This window comes from Triturus cristatus, chromosome 1_2 (assembly GCF_964204655.1).
Source record: "Triturus cristatus chromosome 1_2, aTriCri1.1, whole genome shotgun sequence".
Classification (NCBI taxonomy): domain Eukaryota; kingdom Metazoa; phylum Chordata; class Amphibia; order Caudata; family Salamandridae; genus Triturus; species Triturus cristatus.
The window spans coordinates 381,887,781-381,907,296 of record NC_140580.1 but is presented as its reverse complement, the minus strand read 5'-3'; the positions used below and the strand labels follow the sequence as shown (position 1 = coordinate 381,907,296).

The following is a 19,516-nucleotide window of genomic DNA, read 5'->3' as shown; positions in this document are numbered from 1 at the left end:
TTACCCTTGGACTTCCCAACCCATCCCCTCATCAATAATTGCACCGTTCCTTGACCAATATGGCTTAAACATGACATTCTTTCATACTTGTACAATCCTGCGGGCATATTGCGGGATCTCTGTTCTCAATATTGTCACAGGTTCCATCAGGGCATGTCTGCAGACTTGGCGTGCAGGTAGAATAGTTTGTGCTGATACCTGCAAGGAAAGAACCCATCGAGCTTTGAAAAGATGATGCATCAGAAATTTACATTAATAGCACACTCGGCATAAGCATGAAGTGACAAACGGGACTATTCAGTTATTTCAAAGGTTTTAGATAGTGGTCAAAGGAATATTTTATGAATTTAGACTCAGGAACATGAGTGTAAATAAAGCACTATTAATTCACTCAGGCACAAAACAGTCTTAATCTATACTTAGCAACATTGACGATGATTGATCACTATTAATGTAGTAATCTATGGTGATGTCAAGGCCTTTGTTTAAAAAAGATAATTAATCCATTACGCAACTGAAATAGCTACAACTAGTCGTACCAGAAGCTTGTAAACTCTTCCTCCGGCCTCTACTTCCAACTGGCTACAAGAATCACAGGACCGGGAACGCACACTCAAAGAACATTCAGCAGCTCTATACCACAATGCACAATCACCGCAATGATATAAATGTATGATACTAGCCTTATGGTGTCGCACATTGGCGGTGGTCTCCCAGCTCCATCTGCGCTTGTGCGGTGCAGGGCTTTACCCCCCAGTGATTGGCATGGGGTAGTCAGAATTGTGTCACTGTGCAAGCCTGTGTAGCATCTCTGGGAGCTATAAAGCTCATAGATTGAGGGATTTTTTTCTTCGCCTGCTGCCCTTGGACGTCTCCCAGACCTGAAGTGCACTATCGTAGTATAACTCCACCCACCCTGATATCTGTAATTTTCAGTTGGGGAATGAACATTGCAGAAACATAGGCTAGTTAACACGGGTTTCTGTTTTTTTGAGTCAGCAATCTGAGGTCTGCAGTTTCTCTTTTGGACTTAGGGGTGTGGAGGGGCAAGTATTGCTCGAGCTGGTTAGTAAGAGAAGTGGGGCACTTTACATCCCACAGCTTAACACGTTAACGCCTTACGCATGTAATTTTGCCTGACAGCATGGGATACAGAAAAATTAATACTTTGGAGAGACAAAGTACAGGGGTGACAATAGTTCTGTTCTATTCGCCTCCAACCGAGGGCAAAAAGGCAAACAGGGGAGATCGCGTCATGGATGTGGCTTCTGTGGATGGCTGCCGACGATCTACTCCAAAGTACAGGTGTTTGAGGACAGTATGGCATAGCCATCTTAGACAATACATTTCAATGGTCAGGCACGTAGTGTTAGGGCTGTGAAATATCTTTACTTGGCCAATTTAAAACTGCGAGATGAGTTATGGACTGGAGCAATCTGGTCTAAAAATTTCAGCTGATGTAAATATTATTGAAAAGTTGTTGTTTGTTAATCACCTTATATTATTGACTTATGTGACCTTTGGATGACTGTTAACAGGTTTGAGTTGTAAATTGAATGCATGTGTTTTTTTTATTGTTTTTGTAACTAAATGTAGCCCATTTTTTCCAAAGCTATACGATCTGGGCCTGTGTATTCTTTCAGGGAAAAACAGGGGCTTGCACATATTTGGCCTGTGTTGGAACCGAATTGATAGGACATGCTTAGAACTGAAGTAGTTCAACCAGTCACTCCTGCTTTTAACACCTTGAAATTGCTCCACTAACTTCCAGGCATGTAATGTGCCACCCTATGAGCAAAGACTTCTGGGTAAAGGCCTAAGTATCCCATAAACCTAACACACAGTTGCACACTTTCAGGGGATCTCCGATCAAGCAACTTTTGTCAATGTTCCAGACAAATTCAGGTGGATCAACAAAAAAAAGGAGTCACACCTATCATGATACATGGTCCACAGCCCTGGAGTGACCTGGACTCATCATAGAATTACCTAATATCCAGATCGGCCCCAATGACACGAAAGATTCAGACAAGACTTTGAACCCATTTCCTCCACATCCCCATGTGCTCAGAAAGTCTTGTCTCCATCTCCACTCGTACTGTACAGGGAGCGCCATTAATATTCCGCAGAGCAGCTACACACTGCTGTACGTGATATGGAAATGTGACTTAGTCTCTGCTAAAGGATTTCAATGGGAAGAGTTTATCAAACATGCAGTAAAATGGATAAAAATATGAGTGACAGGTGTATCAAGAGAGGAATAACATCTAGTCAATGTTTTCCAAATGCTTTTATAGAAACAGTCTCTGTGATGGCAGCTTGGCCAGCTCCTGATCTTTTTTCACAAGGAATGAGATTATAATTGCCTTGAGTGCTCATTTGGATGCCCCTTGCCTCTCATTTGCTGCTTAAGTTTAGGCAGTGACATAAAATCAACAAAAAAAACTAAACAACTTCATTAGCAATGCAGTCGAGCATCTGTGAGGAGCATGGGAGTTGAGTTGAAGTAGTCCTTACCTTTGCCATCACCCTGTCTCCATTGGCACCTTCCAGTCAGTGTCCCCAAGCCACCACATTCCTCACACTCGCCACGGTGCCTACTCTCGGAGCAAGAATAGGGGCATTCCTCTTCCTTATTCATGGCTGCGGGAAGGAGCAGAGAGCCTTTAAAGATACTTTGAGAGCCCAGAGCTCTAGATTTCTGGACTCTGGTCCAATCCAAGCTAGTGAATAGCCCTCCAATAGCCCAATAATGTTACTGTGTTTGGCACTCAAAATACGATTAATATCCTGTCATTTCATCCTACTACATTTTAGAAGAAACCCTTTCAAATAATTCAAAAACATTTAATTGAATACAAATTAAAGAAGCACATTTAAGAAACAAATATACATTAGGGTGAGTGGTTTAGTAAGTTTTAGGTTAGTTTGAGGAGTGGGCCCTCTCCTTGTCAACATGGAGGCCCATAACAGGATATTTGTTTCCCAGAACCCCAAGCCCTTCCTAGAATGCATTGCTTTCTCCATTCTTACCACCATTTGGCCTTGAATGGCCTCTTGGTTAGTCAAGTGTTGGAGAACAGAATCGATTCTTTCTGGGCTGTCTGCGGGCTGGCATCCCTTAATCTTCACTGGTCGTCTTAGCACTGTGGGTGCCCATCCCCTCCCAATATGGAGGTCCATAGCAGCATAATTTTTCACTGCACCCATCTGGTGTGCAGGAGAGCTCACACCAGGGTTCTGACTGAGACAGGTCTCCAACTCATGTGTCGTACTATGCATCCGCTGTCCCTAAGCACGTTCTATGAATTTCCAGATTGCACAGTTCTTGACTGCTCTGGACAGCTAATGTCAAAGAACCAATGAGAAATTGTACAATGGTTTAATGAGGTGTAATATTTAACAAATAACTGGCAAATATGGCCCTTTATATTTTGGGGCTCACTGTTTATATTTCAATTATTATTGTCGCCAAAACCCTAACAGATATTTGTGTGGGACTCAGAGTTAATATATCTGATTTATGCAGTATAATTAAGGCTCACAGTTTTTTTTCTCCATTTTTACAGATGTTTATTCATAAATACAGGCAGAAGCCAATCTATTTAGCTGTCATTATTTATTTGTTAAAACTTTAAGATCTTGTTATGGGTGTCTGTTCACACTGGCAACCTGATGGGTGTGCACAGGGCATTTAAATGGAATATTACTTCCTGAGGGAACTTAAATAGCTGCAGATGGGCAGGCGTCCTCATCCTACAATGCTAATGTTCTCAGGTGTGTGTGTTGGTTCCTACTATTTGAGTACATCCTACAGAGAGTATGAGTATATATTTATCAGAAAAAATATACAAACATATTCTAGACAAGAACAATATGTTTACCTGCCACAACATACACATGGATGAATGTAGTAGTCTGGAACATCTAGCAGGTAGTGTTGTTATACCTTAATATTGTAGCCAAAATATCAAGGACAAAGTTATCAAAGGGTGAGCGCATATAGGGTAGTAGAGATTTACTGCTCTTAAATCTACATCTATATATCTTGAAGATACATATATAACATCAAGGTACGTAGATGTGGAGTTAGGCATGGACAATCTATAATACTTATCTGTAAATATTTTTGTCCGTGATATTGGGTAAATATAAACAGGAATAATGAATACCTTGAAACTGGAAGCCCTTATTAGAATACTTTAATATTGGTGTTCTACTGGGAAGTCTGATGCTGGCAGGACTCAGACTGAGGCTGCCATCAGGAGTTCCCCGGAGGATTGGGTGATACTTATTAAACCCAGTGAAATACGATGCCCTCAGGTTCGCCATTCACAATGCACAATAAATATAAGTTTGCCCCTAAAAATTGTCATAACATGCAGATTTCGATTGTTTCCAAAATGTACCGGGCGGTGTCCCTTATTACATTGCAGCCTTTTTAGCTTACCGGAATTTAAAGGGGTGGGAGGAATCGAAAGAGTGCAAACGTGATTGCACCACTTCTAACCACCACCCCTGTGCAAATAGGCGTCCGCACATAGATCATCATTTAATGCGGCTGACCTCAGTGAGGCCTTTGGAGAGCTGTACAGCCTGTGAGGCTATGAGGATGGTCAGAGCATGACTTTCTTAATCCCCTTCACCTGGAGCAGGGAGCTCGCCACCATCTTCCAAGTAACTCCCTTAGATACTGGGCCATCCACCAATATATTTTCTCTTTCTTACAAGAGTCACATTCGGCCATTAACTTGGGCAACAGCAAGGAAACAATGTGTCATCAGGGAAGGAGGAAACTGGAGACATCTCATTAAGGAACTCATCCACATCCTGGGAATTTTTGGCACCACCAGTTACCAAAGGAGGTTTCCTTGAATTTTGACTAGGCTGGAGTTCCGCGGCGGCCTAAGCTAGGGAAACCACATCATGTCAGCCATCAGGCAGCTGAAGGTTTCTTTCAAAACAGACCAGAAAGACATGAGGGAACAACAGTAACGGAAAAGCAATGTTAAAGCTTGATATGAAGTAGGAGTTGTTAATTTAAATGGGTTAGAGTAGACAAGATTGGGTCTGGCTGTCAAAAGCTGCCATTATAATATTGACTTGTTTTACATACAGCAGGTCATACCACACTTCTACTGCATCAGCGTGCTGCAAATAACAGATGTTGTTAATGACCAATGTAGTGTTCACTTAAGTATTGATGTCAGAAGAAATGAAGGCTGAGTTGCCCATGCCGGGATTCGTACTCACAACTCGCAGGTCACAGGTAATGTCAGTGGTGAGTATTTAACACACTGAGAAGCCTTTGCCAGCATTATTTCTAGTGTGTTTCTATTTTCAGACAACTTTACCAGTCTGCTGAGTCCTCCAGTTTAAGTCCATCAGAGAGGTGGACAGCCTTGGCAGATTTTCTTGAGGTTTCCTACTAGGCAGGTACAATCGGGGCACATTCAAGCTCCATGATGCTATAATCATTCTCATTCAATCTTACATAGTGCTAACTTTACTCATATATGGGGGTCGGGCCCTTTTGGACAGCTTGGTTAGGCCTCCTTAAAAAATATAGAAAACAGATCACTCTTGCTGTACTTATTCAAAGAACACTTTATATTCTTGATCAAGTAAATAAATTTTCTTAACGTGTGTGTTTATCCACAACTTATTTCGTGTCCTTCTATGCGATTGTTTATACTTAAACATATCCATTAAACCACATTCAGATAATCATAAAGGCACATTTTTACACTATACAACACTGTACAAAACTTTGAAATTACTTATACCGTAGTGACATATATTGACACATACTCATATGACCAGTCTGATAATGAACAACATGAAGAGGTTGTAGTTGCTATGAGTATTTATGCAAGCCCATTTGCTTCTAGTGTCCCTTGGGGGTTCTAAGTCAGTTCTGTTATAGTAAACTTTATAAGTTCTTAAGTCTATTTTGAGTCACTGGGGATCTCTATGAACTCCATTAAAAAAGCTTATTGGCAGCATGTAGACCTTGCAGTAAATTCTCAGGAAAGTAGAGGTTCTCTAAGCGATGCTTTTCTTGCAGTTAAGGATGTTTACAGAAAAAAACATGTTGTGGTTGGGATTGAACATCCTTTGGCCAGGCTCTTGTTTTTGCAGTTACGCTATGGGACCCCTCCTCTCCGTCTTTTACAGCCAGATAGGCTAAAGTTCCCAGTGCCAATGAGAGGCGGTGCCCAGCTTGTGGTGCTCCCAAGGAGACCTTAGAGCATGTTTTGTTTTTGTGCCCGGCATATGAGAGTAGCAGGTGATGTTGGATATTACCGCTGTGCACTAGAGAATGTAAAGTTGCCCTAAGGATACTTAGTGCTGATCTTAGTAAGCCATTCATTTTTGCACTATCTCGTTATGTATTGGCTATGTGGAAAGTTAGGGCAAAGCTCTGCATATTACCTGGGAACCTACCCATGGTAGATGTAGTGATGTGATACTGTATTTCCTACGTTCACTTCTGAATCTTAATGCTTGATTTTCCTGATATCTTCCATCATTCTCTGCTATATTGCGCCTATTAACTAACAGTTTCTTAATTATTTAAAATCTGCTGTATTTAGAACTCTTATGACCATTGTCAGAACCATAATGAACTGGATTTTAATTATATACATGTTTTTAATTATTTATGCTTTATATTGATTAATTTGTTTTATGTGCTTTTATAGCATTCGAGCCAAAATAAAGCTGAATTGAATTGATATGTATAAGTATAAACAATTGTACAGAAGATCACATAATAAGTTGTGAATAAACACACGGGTTAAGAAAATGTATTTACTTGACCAAGAATATTAAGTGCTCTTTGGATAATTACAGCTAGGGTGGTCTGCTTTCTATATACTATACTCAGAGGGCATCCAAGCACTCCTGACACTAAGACAAATAACCATTATTTCAAACAGAGTTTAATGTGAGCTGGGCCATGGGTGGGGGGCTATGAACAGAGGTCACACATACACCCAGAAATGGCTAATACAAGTTTGCAGGGAAAACTGATATTATTTTAAATCTTCTTCCTAACTTTCACCCATATATCACAGCAAAGTAGCAGATGTACAGAGTATTTGGAGCTGATAAGATGTATACTGAACTCATGAAAACAGAGAGCATTGTGTGCCCTTTGCAATTGCTAGGCCCAAAACATTGACTTATTCCTATAGTGCTTTATTTTATTTCCAAGTGCAGGGACCTGCACAGGCAACAACATTCTTAACTGTATCCTAAATTTGATGTGCTGCTTTCTCGGTTTTGCGATCTACCTTTTTGACTTGAGCACCTGACTGACCCCGATCCTCTTGGCTCATACTGACTTATTCACTAACGGGTTATCAACTTTTAAATGTCAAAAAAATAACATGGCTCCAATATCTATATAAGGTAACTGTACATAGGTAAGTATAGGTTTGCTCTTCTTAACTCCACATATATGTACATTGACTAAGGGGCCATTTACGATGTTAGTCGGAAAGCTTCCAGAGGCTTTATGATCGACATCGTCGGTTTCAGTTCCGACCAGCTGATTACAATACAGCCAGTTGGAATTGAAACCAGCTGGTCATTCTGGCTGGCTTTCAATGGGCTCAAGGAGCCCATCAGCCAGTCCGAACCGGCGTGTAATCCAAATGGACGGCAGTTTATGCTGTCCAGATTACGATGCACAGTTTCCGGCATGGTTTCCATGCTGGCCTTTCCAACATGCAAACCCTGTCGGAAAGCGTGTTTTGGGGCCCCTAGCAGGGCCCCGTTTCCCTTGCGCCTCTGGTTGGGGGCCAAGGGGGCACCTATGGTGCCCCCCTGTTAATCCCAGCACCTTGTTGCAAGCACCTTGAGGTGCCTACCATGGGGTGCAGGAATTAACGCAACCTCACTTTTTCCTGTGTGAGTATGTACTATGGCCTGTTTACAGCCGTTACACATGCACCCATAGGGAAATGTGTGAATGCAACCGCACCATGTGCGGTTGCATCATAATCAGGTGGTTGGGGCTGCCAACCAGAAGTTGGTTGGTCCCGCTTCCGCCACGGTGTCGGTCAGAGGAAACTCCGATCGACATCGTAATAGGCCCCTAAATATGCAAGTATGTATATAGGTAGAAATATAAATATCCAGACCTTTGTACTTATGCGATTCTTTGGCTGCATAATTATAGGTTTGCTGCATTTGCCATTGTAGTGCTAGAGGCACTCTTGTGGCTTGAGACCCTGTGATGACCTTTTACTACCATTATTTTAACTGACTTTAGTGTGTTATTTCATCCTAGCCTGGATGTACGACGGTCCTGCATATGCCTTGCTTCTCTTCTACTTGTAAAATTGCTGTCTTTCAGTGGAAGCTGTCACGGAGTAGGATAGCCTTGCCAAGAATAGAACGTGTGGGTTGTGCCTTTGAAAGCATGAAAGGGAGAGAGAGAGTTGTGAAATATACTCTTTGGTTTCGAAGTGCAGTGTTGTGGGCAGTGATGCACACATGTGCTCGGTGTTGTACATTAATGAGAATTATGAAGTGCTTACTATTGGCTTTGACATGGCCTCATGTCATCCTTTTACCTGACTTTGCCTTGCTTCAGCTTTTCTGCGTGCACAGCAGTGCTTGCAATTTGCTTGGGTTATTCACGTTCAAGGTCTTTCTGTTTTGGTGAGGGATTGTTTATGTGTTAGGCTACCGTGTGGAAGATTCTGTATTATCTGATAGGCGCAATCAAAACAACCACTTAATCAATCATCTGTTGCATACTTTGAATATTTTAACCAAAAATATGGTTTTGTAGGGCAAACAGTTCTAAAGTTACCACAAATGCAGGTACATGTGTTTCTTTACAGTGGAAGGCCCTTCCCGAAGTCTGAATGGTCACCTCTCAGTAGCTTATTGCTGTATTTGAGTATTAAATAGGTTTTCGAGGGGAAAATCTTTGCTAAAATAGTGTTAACAAGTGTAAAAATGACAAATAATGAATTAATACTGTCACAAAATGTCTCGCATTACGGCGCATAATTTGCCTTTTCTTGCTGCATAATTTAGTCAACTCGGCCACATAATTTTATCACTTTCTACTGCATAATTCCAGTGGCCCTGCATGTATCACACATACTCATTTATAGATATGGTTGAAAATATTTTTGTATTCAATATTCTGACATGCTACTCTTGTGTAATTCTGCGGTCTAGTAAGTCACTCCTGCTGTCCTCAGTAAACCTAAAGCTAGAAAACCAAGATATCAAACACAGATGAGATTGAACCAGTCAAGGAAGATAATGAAGAATGCAAAAACCACAAAACACAGAATGCCAAAGAAATGCTAGGACGTACGCATTCCCTCCAACAGTATTGTAATCTGGGTTTTGACGTTCCTCTTGGTCGACTTGTCGGCGGCCTGGACCACGTACTGTAGCTCCTGTCCTTTGTAGCTGTGCAGTGCAGATGAGTTGTACACGTAAAGGGTTGCAAAAGTATTTTCTCGTCCCTGGAGAAGACCCACCAAGAAGCTGGCGTTCAAGGAGTGCAACTTGTAGGTGATGTTTACCCCAGCAAACTTCATGCAGTTCTCGATGCAGACCCTTCCAATCTGGGCTCATGAACAAAAGGGAAAAAACAGCACTCAGGGCCCAGATGAAAGTGAGTATGTCACAAAGAATTAACTTAACAATAATAATAATTCCACATTTGTAAAGCGCAATCTTCTCACACCTAAGGGGATCCAGGCACTGGGGGCCGTCCGGGAGATGAATTAAGCTATTTCCCAGAGTCTCATGATGCTGAGCTGAGCTACCACCAGTCCCGGGAATCAAACCGTGAACCCCCGCTCCAGAGTCAGACGCTCTGGCCGCTGCACCACACCTCTCCCATGCACCACACCTCTCCCAGATGAGATTTCAGTCTTGGTTCCAGCGAACCCTCATTGTGTACTAGTATTCTTATATGAGTCTAAATTCATGACAGAACAATGCAGAACAAACTTTCTGGCATTACACTGTGTATTTCGCTGCTTAAGGCGAACCCACATTGGTCATTCAAGTTCCCGTGTACCCTCTTCAACGCATCTTTCAAATGCGCTATTGTTTGCAGCATTGTGAATCCCGCCCATTTCAAGAGAGGGGGTAACGGTGCCAGAACGTAAATGCAGATGAGGGTAGGGGCCTGCCATCTGTTACAGACCTTCATCAGTGGCGTAACGAAACTTGAGCCCCCCCCCCCCTTGCAGGTTACGTGGGTGGCCCCCCTCCGGACTTAGGGGCATATTATCAAGACAGGCGATAAAATTATTGCCGCTTTAGCAGCAGTTTTCTACCGATAAAGCGGCGATAACGGGCTTGATAATATGCTCTATGGAATTCCAGTTGAAGCCTATGTTAGATGTGAAGGACATCTAACATGGGCTTCAATTGGAATTCCATAGAGCATATTATCAAGCCCATTATCGCCGCTTTAGCGGCGATATTTTTATCGCCTGTTTTGATAGTATGCCCTTTAATCTGGAGCTCTTCTGAGGAAGGGCGGTGCTGAGGGGCCCCTGACCTCCATCTTTGTACTCGCTGCTGTGCACAATAAGGTGCAGATCAGCCCCTCGTCGCAGGGAATGAGTACATAAGAGATGGTTCACAGGCCTAGGCTGCACTATGTCTACATAGTTCTGTTGCTAGCTATGTAGGAAATCTGACCAGCGGCCGAGGGGCCAATTTTATGTTGGTGGCATCCAGAAAACTTGAGTACAAACTTGGCTTTGCAGCGTGATCGTGGGCAAATCAATCATTTTAAATCATTGTGCATCTGTCGCCCTTCAGCATTTGAAACTCTTATAAGCCGGCCAGAAGACAATATTAAAACAAATCAGACTCATATAAATCCCAGGACCAGGTATGCATATAGCAACGGTACTAAAACAACAACATCAATCTACGATTAATATTAATGTATATTTGAGAGCTTGAACCATACTACACAATGAGCCCTGACGTTGTGGAGTTAAAGAATGATGACGTCACTTGTTATGTAAAAAATAAACGAACATGCAGGCAGATGTGGGTAGCAGGTGGTGACTCATTAAAGTGTCCTATGTTTGCTGTTTGTAGATTTATATGCAATAAACACTGACAAACTTCAGGGGGTGCCCTCACCTGAGCGAAGCGGTCTGCGTTCCTGTTTACCGTGAACAAGTACGTCATGTTCGGAAACTGAATGTTGACGGGGAGGACCGTGACGTCGAAGAGAAGCCGGACCACGCCGTCGGGGCCTCGGTACTCGGTGTCATTCACCAGCACCTCCACCTTCACCGAGCGGCTTTCCCTAGTCGCCAAAGTCCTCTTCAGGACGAGCTCTGCGGAGAGGAAAAGCTGCACTTTACCCATCGGCCTCAGAACACAGAGTCAAGTCGCCTAAACCCCGGAGGAGTTACTTTGTCACACACAAAAGTTTGAGTGGAAAGGATTTGGAAAGTGAAGCTCATGCGGGAAAAATCGTACAGTGGGTTGGAATGATTATAGCTTCGGGGCCTAGATGAGTTGTAAAATAGGGGAGTCGGTTGTCAGGCATCTGAGGAATGGTCTGGTTTCGAATTCGGGCCCAATGAGCAGGCATCCGGCCACCTCAATCTGAACAACATGGTTTCAGGCCTTCAAATGATGCTGTAACCTACTTCTTAAAATAAGGTTTAAAATACATAGATGTGCTTTGTTTGATTGCAGTGTTGGGGTTGACTTCCACTTCCCACGCAGCTCAATCACTCAAACACATTCATAGATGGGGAACACATTACCTTCAGTTTGCCCTTGGTGTGCTGTCAGGTTTGCGAAAAAGAGGGTCACGAACGCAATACAATGCAGTCTCAGTGTCATGAGATGCCAGTCTTTAGCTGACAAAACTGTCTCAAGTGGCATCCTCTTTCGGGATTGCAACACGTGAGGCAGTGTAGAATTGGCACACCTGCCACTTTCGTTTTTGAACCCCCTGAGAATGGGCTGAACAAAGTTCAGCGAAAACCTTCGACAGCATATACATCTATGATCATATAGTCATGGATGATTTATGTTTGCATTTTTATCCTTACTATCACAAAACTATTGTTTCCTTCAATTTCTTTTAATGTTGTATATTCAAATACCTTTGGCTATATATATTTCCAGTGTAATATTTGACGATTATGTAACAAACTAAGGGGCATATTATCAAGCACGGCGTTAACATTATCACCGCTTTAGCGGCAGAAAACTGCTGCTAAAGCAGCGATAAGGGGCTTGATAATATGCCGCAGAGAATTCCAATAGAAGCCCATGTTGACACCATAACATGGGCTTCTATTGGAATTCCCGAAAACATATTATCAAGCCCTTTATCGCCGCTTTAGCGGCAGTTTTCTGCCGCTATAGCGGCGATAATATTAACGCTGTTTCTTGATTATATGCCCCCACATAGTTATGGGATAAGGGCTTCACACAATTTGCAGTTGTGGGCCAAGGCTACAGCGGGGCACTAATGCATGGCTTCTCAATGTTGTTTGGTTCAACATTCATTCGTGATGTGGTGGGTAGTTCTGATTGGTTGGATGAGAAGCCTCTAGTGCTAATTTTGTTTCTCACCAACAATGGACTTTAAAGTATTACAAGTGCTTTGGCATCAATCTTCTCACAGTTCCAAAAGGTGTTGTACTCTTGTGCATGTTGCCAAGTGGAATAACAATTGAGCTTCCTGTTGGGGTGGGAGCTTTGTAACCTGTGTAATAAAGCTAAGTTTTTATTTGACTTAATTTCAGTTTATTTATTTAATACTGTTGTGCAGTGATTGATTTGTGCCAGTGCATAATTTGAACCAGTGGTTTCCGGTGCTTGGCACCAGCACTTAACTGTCAGCACCAGTGCTTGAGACAGTCTGCCTCAAAGTGTCGCTGTCTGGCTAATTTAGAGATGGCTACAACAACAATAAATTATTAATTCAATATACATTAAAAATGACTATTACCTGCCACCAAAGCCATTCTTTTAGCTTTGGGGGCCTGAAGTTGTCTGAATTGTCACACTTGTGGGAGCATGATGGTTAGTAGTTGTGTTGTTACTATCATTGGCAGCATGGCAGGGGCAATGCGTAATGCAAGCTGCAGTGACCTCCTGACAAGACTCCTGGCACTTTTGTTTTTTACAAATTAAGCACTGATTTGTGCCAGTGGCTGAAGGTGGTGGGCACTGACGCTCATTTTTGCGGATTGCACCTTATTTTCTATCAACATACTATGTGCCAGAGTAAGAGAGGGAAAGGCAGAAAATTGATAAAAAGAAGAGAAACCTTAAAAGAATGTAACAAAGGGAAATTGCAGAGACAAGAAATAATCTGCAAGAGTGAGATAACGAGCAAGGAAATGTAGGATGGGGAATGAAGGAGATAGGAGATGGTACAAAGACTAGGTAGCCCAGGTGTGTGGCAGCATTGACATTTGGTAGCACTAGAGCTAGACTCCTAAGAAAACATTTGGACACCTGTAATTTTTCTTTCTTATTTTACTTTTTTTTGCAACAAAATAAGCTCTTGCTTTCGTCGAAGACAAAAGTAAAGTTCGTACTGTACTCATGCAGGGTGCCACGGACCAGGCTGCCATTCGGGCTGAATTTTGTTTCTTGGAAGGTGTACTCCACACGGAAAGTTTCAGTGATCCATGGGTCGGTGCTGTTGATGATTCCAGTGTACTTCTTGCCTTTGTCCAGAGTTACGGCAGTGGTGGTGTCAGCATCACAAACTGTCAGTGAAGCCAAGACTGTTCCCTGCAAAAAAGCAAAGACCATGGTCATTATCCGAAGAATGTGAGACAACATCTGAACCCATGGCAGCAAGGAGGTTTCAGAGGTGGATGCACAATCAAGGAAAAGGGGAATTTCACCAATAGTTAGGTTCTTTTAAATTTAGTTCTGCCTATGTCAAAGCGAATATTGGGTCAGATACTAAGTCCTCAGCGAGTAAAAAATTATCGTACTGCATGTAACAGAATTTTTGTTTGGTCAAAATCCATGGAGGATATATGGCTGCCTGGATGAATGGTTGGACGGATGGATGAGTGAAAGGGTAAATTGATGGACGAATGAGTGAAAGGATGGATGGCTGAGTGAAAGGGTGGATCAATGGATGAGTGAAAGTGAGGATGTATATATGAATGGAGTGAAAGGATGTATGGATGAGTAAATGGGTGGGTGGATGAGTTAAAGGATGGATGGATGCATGGATGAAAGGGAGGTGGATAAGTGAAAGGATGGATGACTGAGTGGGATTGATATGTTTGATGGATAATTTTGAAGATAGATGGATAGGGTTTGATATGGATGGGTGGGTAGAGAGACGAATTGGTGAAAGACTGAATGTTAGATGAAAGACTGAATAGATGACAGAATGTAAACATGAAATAGTGATTATCAGTGGGTGGATGGTAGGATGAAAAGATGAATGGATAGATGCTTGGATGAAAGAGACAAGCAAGCTCTTCTGGGAAGGGTTGCGAAGACTTGCTTCGCTTACTTGGCATCATAAGAGTTTGGTTCAAAGTAGAGGTATTTTACTTTTCTGGTTACTCCCTTGGTCTGATATATGGTTAAATTCTAAACTTTGTTCCTGAGATGAAAAGAGCACCACCGAGGCATACATAGTTTATAAATCGGTGTGAAAAGCTGGGCACTTTGTATTCAAGATGGAATGCTGCACTCACCACGCTCTTTTTGTGCCCATGTGATACCACGTCTAAGGCAACAGTTACTTTGGTTCAGTGTGTTATGCTTAACAATTGTAGAATTCATTGCAGTTCGGTAGGGGAGAAAGATGCATATTTATTTATTTATAAAGTTTTATATAGCGTGAACTTGACCCAAGAGGGTATCAGAGCGCTTTACATTTAGGATCGTTGCGTTAGAAGTTACATCAGATACAAGAGCATAGTAAGGTACAGTACACATGAACAATCTTTCAAGAATTCTTAGGAGGGAGGGAAGGAAGGAGTAATAGCGGGGAGACAAGGTGGAACTGTGCCCAATGTCCGGCTGGGTAGGTGATGGTCAAGGGGGAAACCAAGGGCCAATCATTAGCTGTCTAGCAGCTCCACCGGTCATCAGCCATGTTGCTCAGGTCTCAACGATCAGGAAAACCAGTTTTTAGTCCATTTGATTTGAGTATGGGTAGTCAATGACGCTTCTGTCATTCTGCAGATGAAATACATGCCTGTGTTCTATTAATTTGCCTAAAAGTACTTTCCAAATCTAACATAATACATTTGGTCCATTTTCCAAAAGGCTAGAAATTGTATTGCCCTCGTTGCTAGAGGTGTATGTTTCATTTAAGGATACATCTAATTGGTTTGTGCATGTACACCCCAGTATTTGCATATATATATTTTTTTTTCCCACAGTACAGCGCTGCCATGAGGGCCGGCAATCAGCACAGTCTACAGACAGCTGTCAATATCCAAAACCACACCATGAACTCTTCACTGATAGGTGAATAATCTACCTTAGCTGCAACTGATCGTTCTTGGAACCTCCCCTGCTGTTTAGAGCGGGGGCTACCACATTCTCTGGCAGACACCCTTCTTCCACTCTCCCTTCAGTCGGTTCAGTGGGACAGCCAGATTCTGAACAGCTGCCTGACTTTTCAGGACTTCTTTGGGGTCAGGGTAGGCCTTACCAGAGCCAACTTTGGAGTACTTTCTTACTGGGGCAGGATGCCCTTGGCTTGCTGGATCTGTATTGAAGAGTGACTTCCTTTCCTTTTCTGACTCTTTTCCCTTTCTATTGTGGCCTACGTTTCCAAACCTTAGGGACAGGATCTCCATGAAACTGGTGCTGGGCGGTGCCCTGGCCGACCGCCCCTTCTGGGATCAGACCAATCTCTGGGAGGTCACTGCCTAGGATACAATCTACGGGGAAGTCAGGACTGACTACCACCCTGTGCCAGCTGAGAGTATCCTCTCTATCAAGGGGCACTAAGGCCATAGGTCTGACTGTGACCTCCCCTGGGGCTACCCTTACACTTCTTGTTTCCCCTGGCACATACTGAACTGGGGTCACCAACATGTCAACCACTATTGTATGAATGGCACCACAAAGCAACACGAGGACACAAGGAGATCATGCGGAAGGCGGATTGAGCGAAAAGCAATCTCAGCTGAGCTGAGCAGGCAACGGCCAGGGAGCAGAGCATGGAGTCCACAGAAGTTCTCTGGAGCCCGGAGTGCCAAGATTGCTGAGATCTTGCGAAAGGCGGGTTGAGCGGAAGTCAGGAAACGCCACTGCTCGGTGCCCGCTGCCTCGCTCGCGATCCCGCCGACGGCCAACGTCAGCAGGGGAGGATTACGAAGCAGTTCAACATGGCAGCCTCCGGGCACAGCCAGGCACAACCAGGCAATTGCTGGGTGGGGCCCTTTTTGCAGGGTCATCCCTAAACTTTTTGCCTTCCTCCTGCATTTTTTCTGACCTGTTGTTGGCTGTTTTATGACTCTGGGCACTTTACCACTGCTGTTCAGTGCTAAAGTGCATATGCTCTCCCTATGTAAAATGTATATGTTGGTTGGATTCCCTGATTGGCTTATTTGGTTCACTATCAGACCCCAGTAAAGTGCTCCAAGAGTGCCAGGGCGTGTAAATACAAATGCCGCTGGTGGGCTTTCAGCACTGGTTGTGCCACCCACAGAAGCGGCCTGGTAAAATGTGTCTAGGTCTGCCATCGCAGAACCTGCGTGCAGCCTGGTACTGACATGCTGACTGGCAAGTGCACACACTTGCCAGTCCCTAAACCTTCCCTTAACTTCATGTTAGTCACCCCTCTGGTAGGCTCAAGGGCAGGGTGCATTGTAAGCCTAAGGTAGGACAAGCCCTGATGTGCGTGGCATGTCCTAATAGTGAATGACCGCCATTTTCGTTGTTTCCTATTGTAAGGCTACCCTGTTCTCATAGGCCAGAATGGGTGGTTAAGATTGTTCCATCCTATGATCCTAACCGACCCAGGGAACATGGTAGAAGATCGAGTTTAGTATGCCTGAACTCGGAATAATAAGGTACATCTTTTTGTAAGGTTTATTTTAATATTCTGCGTTTGCCAAGGCCACTTTTAGAAAGTTGGCCTTTGCTTGCCTAACCATTTCAGCCCGCCTCTGCGTGATGTGTATCTGATGTCTGGCTTGCGTGAGTGATAGGGCTGGGGGAACGCAGATGGGCAGGGCTAGGTAGCCTGGTGTTGAATAGGAAGATTGACAGGTAGATGGGTGGGAGGAGTACACCTGGACTCTGAATAGGACTGTGCTCTGCCACCACAATGCCGGCTCCGCCCCCAGTGGAGAGTCTGATCACCCTGCCCTGCACTCTGAAAGAAGAAGCCTGCATTGCGTCAACAAGTGCTCCAGAACCGGACTGAACTAGGCAAGGGCCCCCCTGGCCTGGGAGAACAAAAGAAATGCAGTATAAATGTAGGAGCCCTGCTCCTAAGAAATCAGATCCGCTTTTGACCCAAGAAGAATCTCTGCCTGAGAAGGAGGCACCGGGAAAGCTGTAAGGAGGAAGACTGTCCCTATCCTGCGGGACTGGCCTGCAGTGGTGACCTTGCTGCCAAAGGAGAGAAGAGGAACCTTTTGCTGAAGACTTTGCTTTATTCTTACTTTCAAGAACTTGTGCTTTTCAAAACGATCTCCAAGGGATTGGAAAAGAGCTTGCCCCCTGAACTGAGCCCCAGGACCATTGGGCTCAACCTGACCTTCACTCGGCCGCCGCTGGACTGTGGTGTTCCTTCCCTCGCCGGAGTCATGACTCTTGTGCCCCCCAGCCCCTCCTTGAGCCGTGACCTGACTGCTTAGCCGCCCCTGCCTTGGGAAGAGCCTCGCTCGATCTGAGCCGCTCACCCGACGCCGTTCTGGGCTGCCCGTCACCTCGCTCACCGGAGGCTCGCTGCGCACCTTCACCCCTCCCGCCGGAATCGACGTTGTGAGCATCTCCAAGCCTCGGACGGCCCGGACGCCGACTGCCCCGCTTTGTTCACTTGCCACCTGCAACACCCCGCTCTTGCCGTGAGCTTGAAGGATCAGACCCCCATCGTGGAGTGTGGGAGCCCCGGACGCCGCCTCGCCCTTCTGACGAAGAGCCGCTGGAATCCCGCACCCGCCTTTGCGTCAAGAAACAAGGTACTGTACTTACGAACTCAACCGCAAGCTCGCATCGGATCCAGGGTCCGCAACGTTCTTATTTCCCTGTCGTCTGCCACGTGCTTCCCGGTTGCCACCTCAGCGCGAAGTGCGCTGAGGCCCACAGTCACCTTTGGGCCCGCCTAAGAACTTTCCGTAACAAAGAGAACTTTACCGTATTTATTAAGGGTGGGCATAGTGGGCGTAGTGGGGCTATGTGAAGCAGCACGTAGTGTGCCCAAATCTAAGCACACTACGTGCTTCGCGTAGCCCCACTATGCGCCACCCGCCTCCCGCCCGCCCTCCTTTATAAAAGATAACATTAATTTATAATAAAGAAAATTAAACACCACTTACCTGACAAATGCGCATGCGTGGACGTCCGCGCTTGCGCATTTGTCAGAAAAGTTGGAAACCAGGAAGAGGGAGCCCCGGAGACGCCCCGCTTCAGGTAAGTGGTGTTTAATATTCTTTATTATGAATTAATGTTATCTTTTATAAAGGAGGGCGGGCGGGAGGTGGGTGGTGGGCGGCAGGCAGCTATGCTTCACCCTCGTGTGCATAGGCGCTGCCTGCTTCGCCTACTTCGAAAACTGCGAAGCAGGCAGCACTACGTACACTACGTGGGCAAAGCGTAGTTGTCAGCCCAGGGTTAGTATTTATAGAAATTGTGGCCCCACCGTTTCACCGTTACTGGGCCGTGTACTAACTCTGCTGAAACTACATAAAAGCCTTATTTTCGTATACAACCTGATTGGCGTCCGTTTGTGGTGCATGCAAGGGGTTTACTGTATGTGTAATTGCAATTGCTTAACCGTGTACGCCTGAGGTTTAGCCTGGACTGCTCGCGCCACGCACCTAGAGGGTGAGCAGGGGTTGTTCTGAGGAGTCATCCTTCGCCCTGACTGGAAGTAAAGGGTCCCTGCTTGTCGCTGGTACTTACCTGCGCCAACCAGAGTCCTCTCATTTCTAACAGACCGCCTGACTCAGTGGAAGTGGCTTGTCAGTCGGCATGGGTGTGGTGTGGCCCCCCGCCAGCTCCCCTCTCTTTGCCTGCCTCGAGCAGACCTCATACTTGCTCAAGTCATTGTTCCTGCTCCGTCCTGCCGATAGATCAATCAGCCCGCCTCCACAGCTTATCCCAGAGGAGCAGAGAGGAGCAAAGGAGTTCCAGTGGATGTAGCCATACAGCCCTCCTTTCTCCACTCCTCCATAACAGATAGGTTCCTGACTGCTTGGGAAACTACTGAAGGACCCTTGGAGGAGAGGACAACTGCACAGTTGCCTGGCGAACAGCGGCCTGAATTGTGGTAGCAAGTGATGGTACTCGAATTAACTACTACTGCTGA

At 44.6% G+C, this 19,516-nt stretch overlaps 1 protein-coding gene across 2 annotated transcripts in view; it reads right to left on the bottom strand.

Annotated features, from left to right (window-relative positions):
- RET (ret proto-oncogene) overlaps positions 1-19,516 on the bottom strand; it is a 261,839-nt gene that overhangs the window by 50,841 nt on the left and 191,482 nt on the right. For both annotated transcript variants that reach the window (XM_085605146.1, XM_085605137.1), the window contains exons 5-9: positions 13,584-13,782; positions 11,152-11,351; positions 9,347-9,602; positions 2,518-2,643; positions 88-198 (exon numbers count right to left, since the gene is read on the bottom strand). In XM_085605146.1, the coding sequence (XP_085461272.1) occupies positions 88-198; positions 2,518-2,643; positions 9,347-9,602; positions 11,152-11,351; positions 13,584-13,782 (892 nt within the window). The remainder of the gene's footprint in view (positions 1-87; positions 199-2,517; positions 2,644-9,346; positions 9,603-11,151; positions 11,352-13,583; positions 13,783-19,516) is intronic.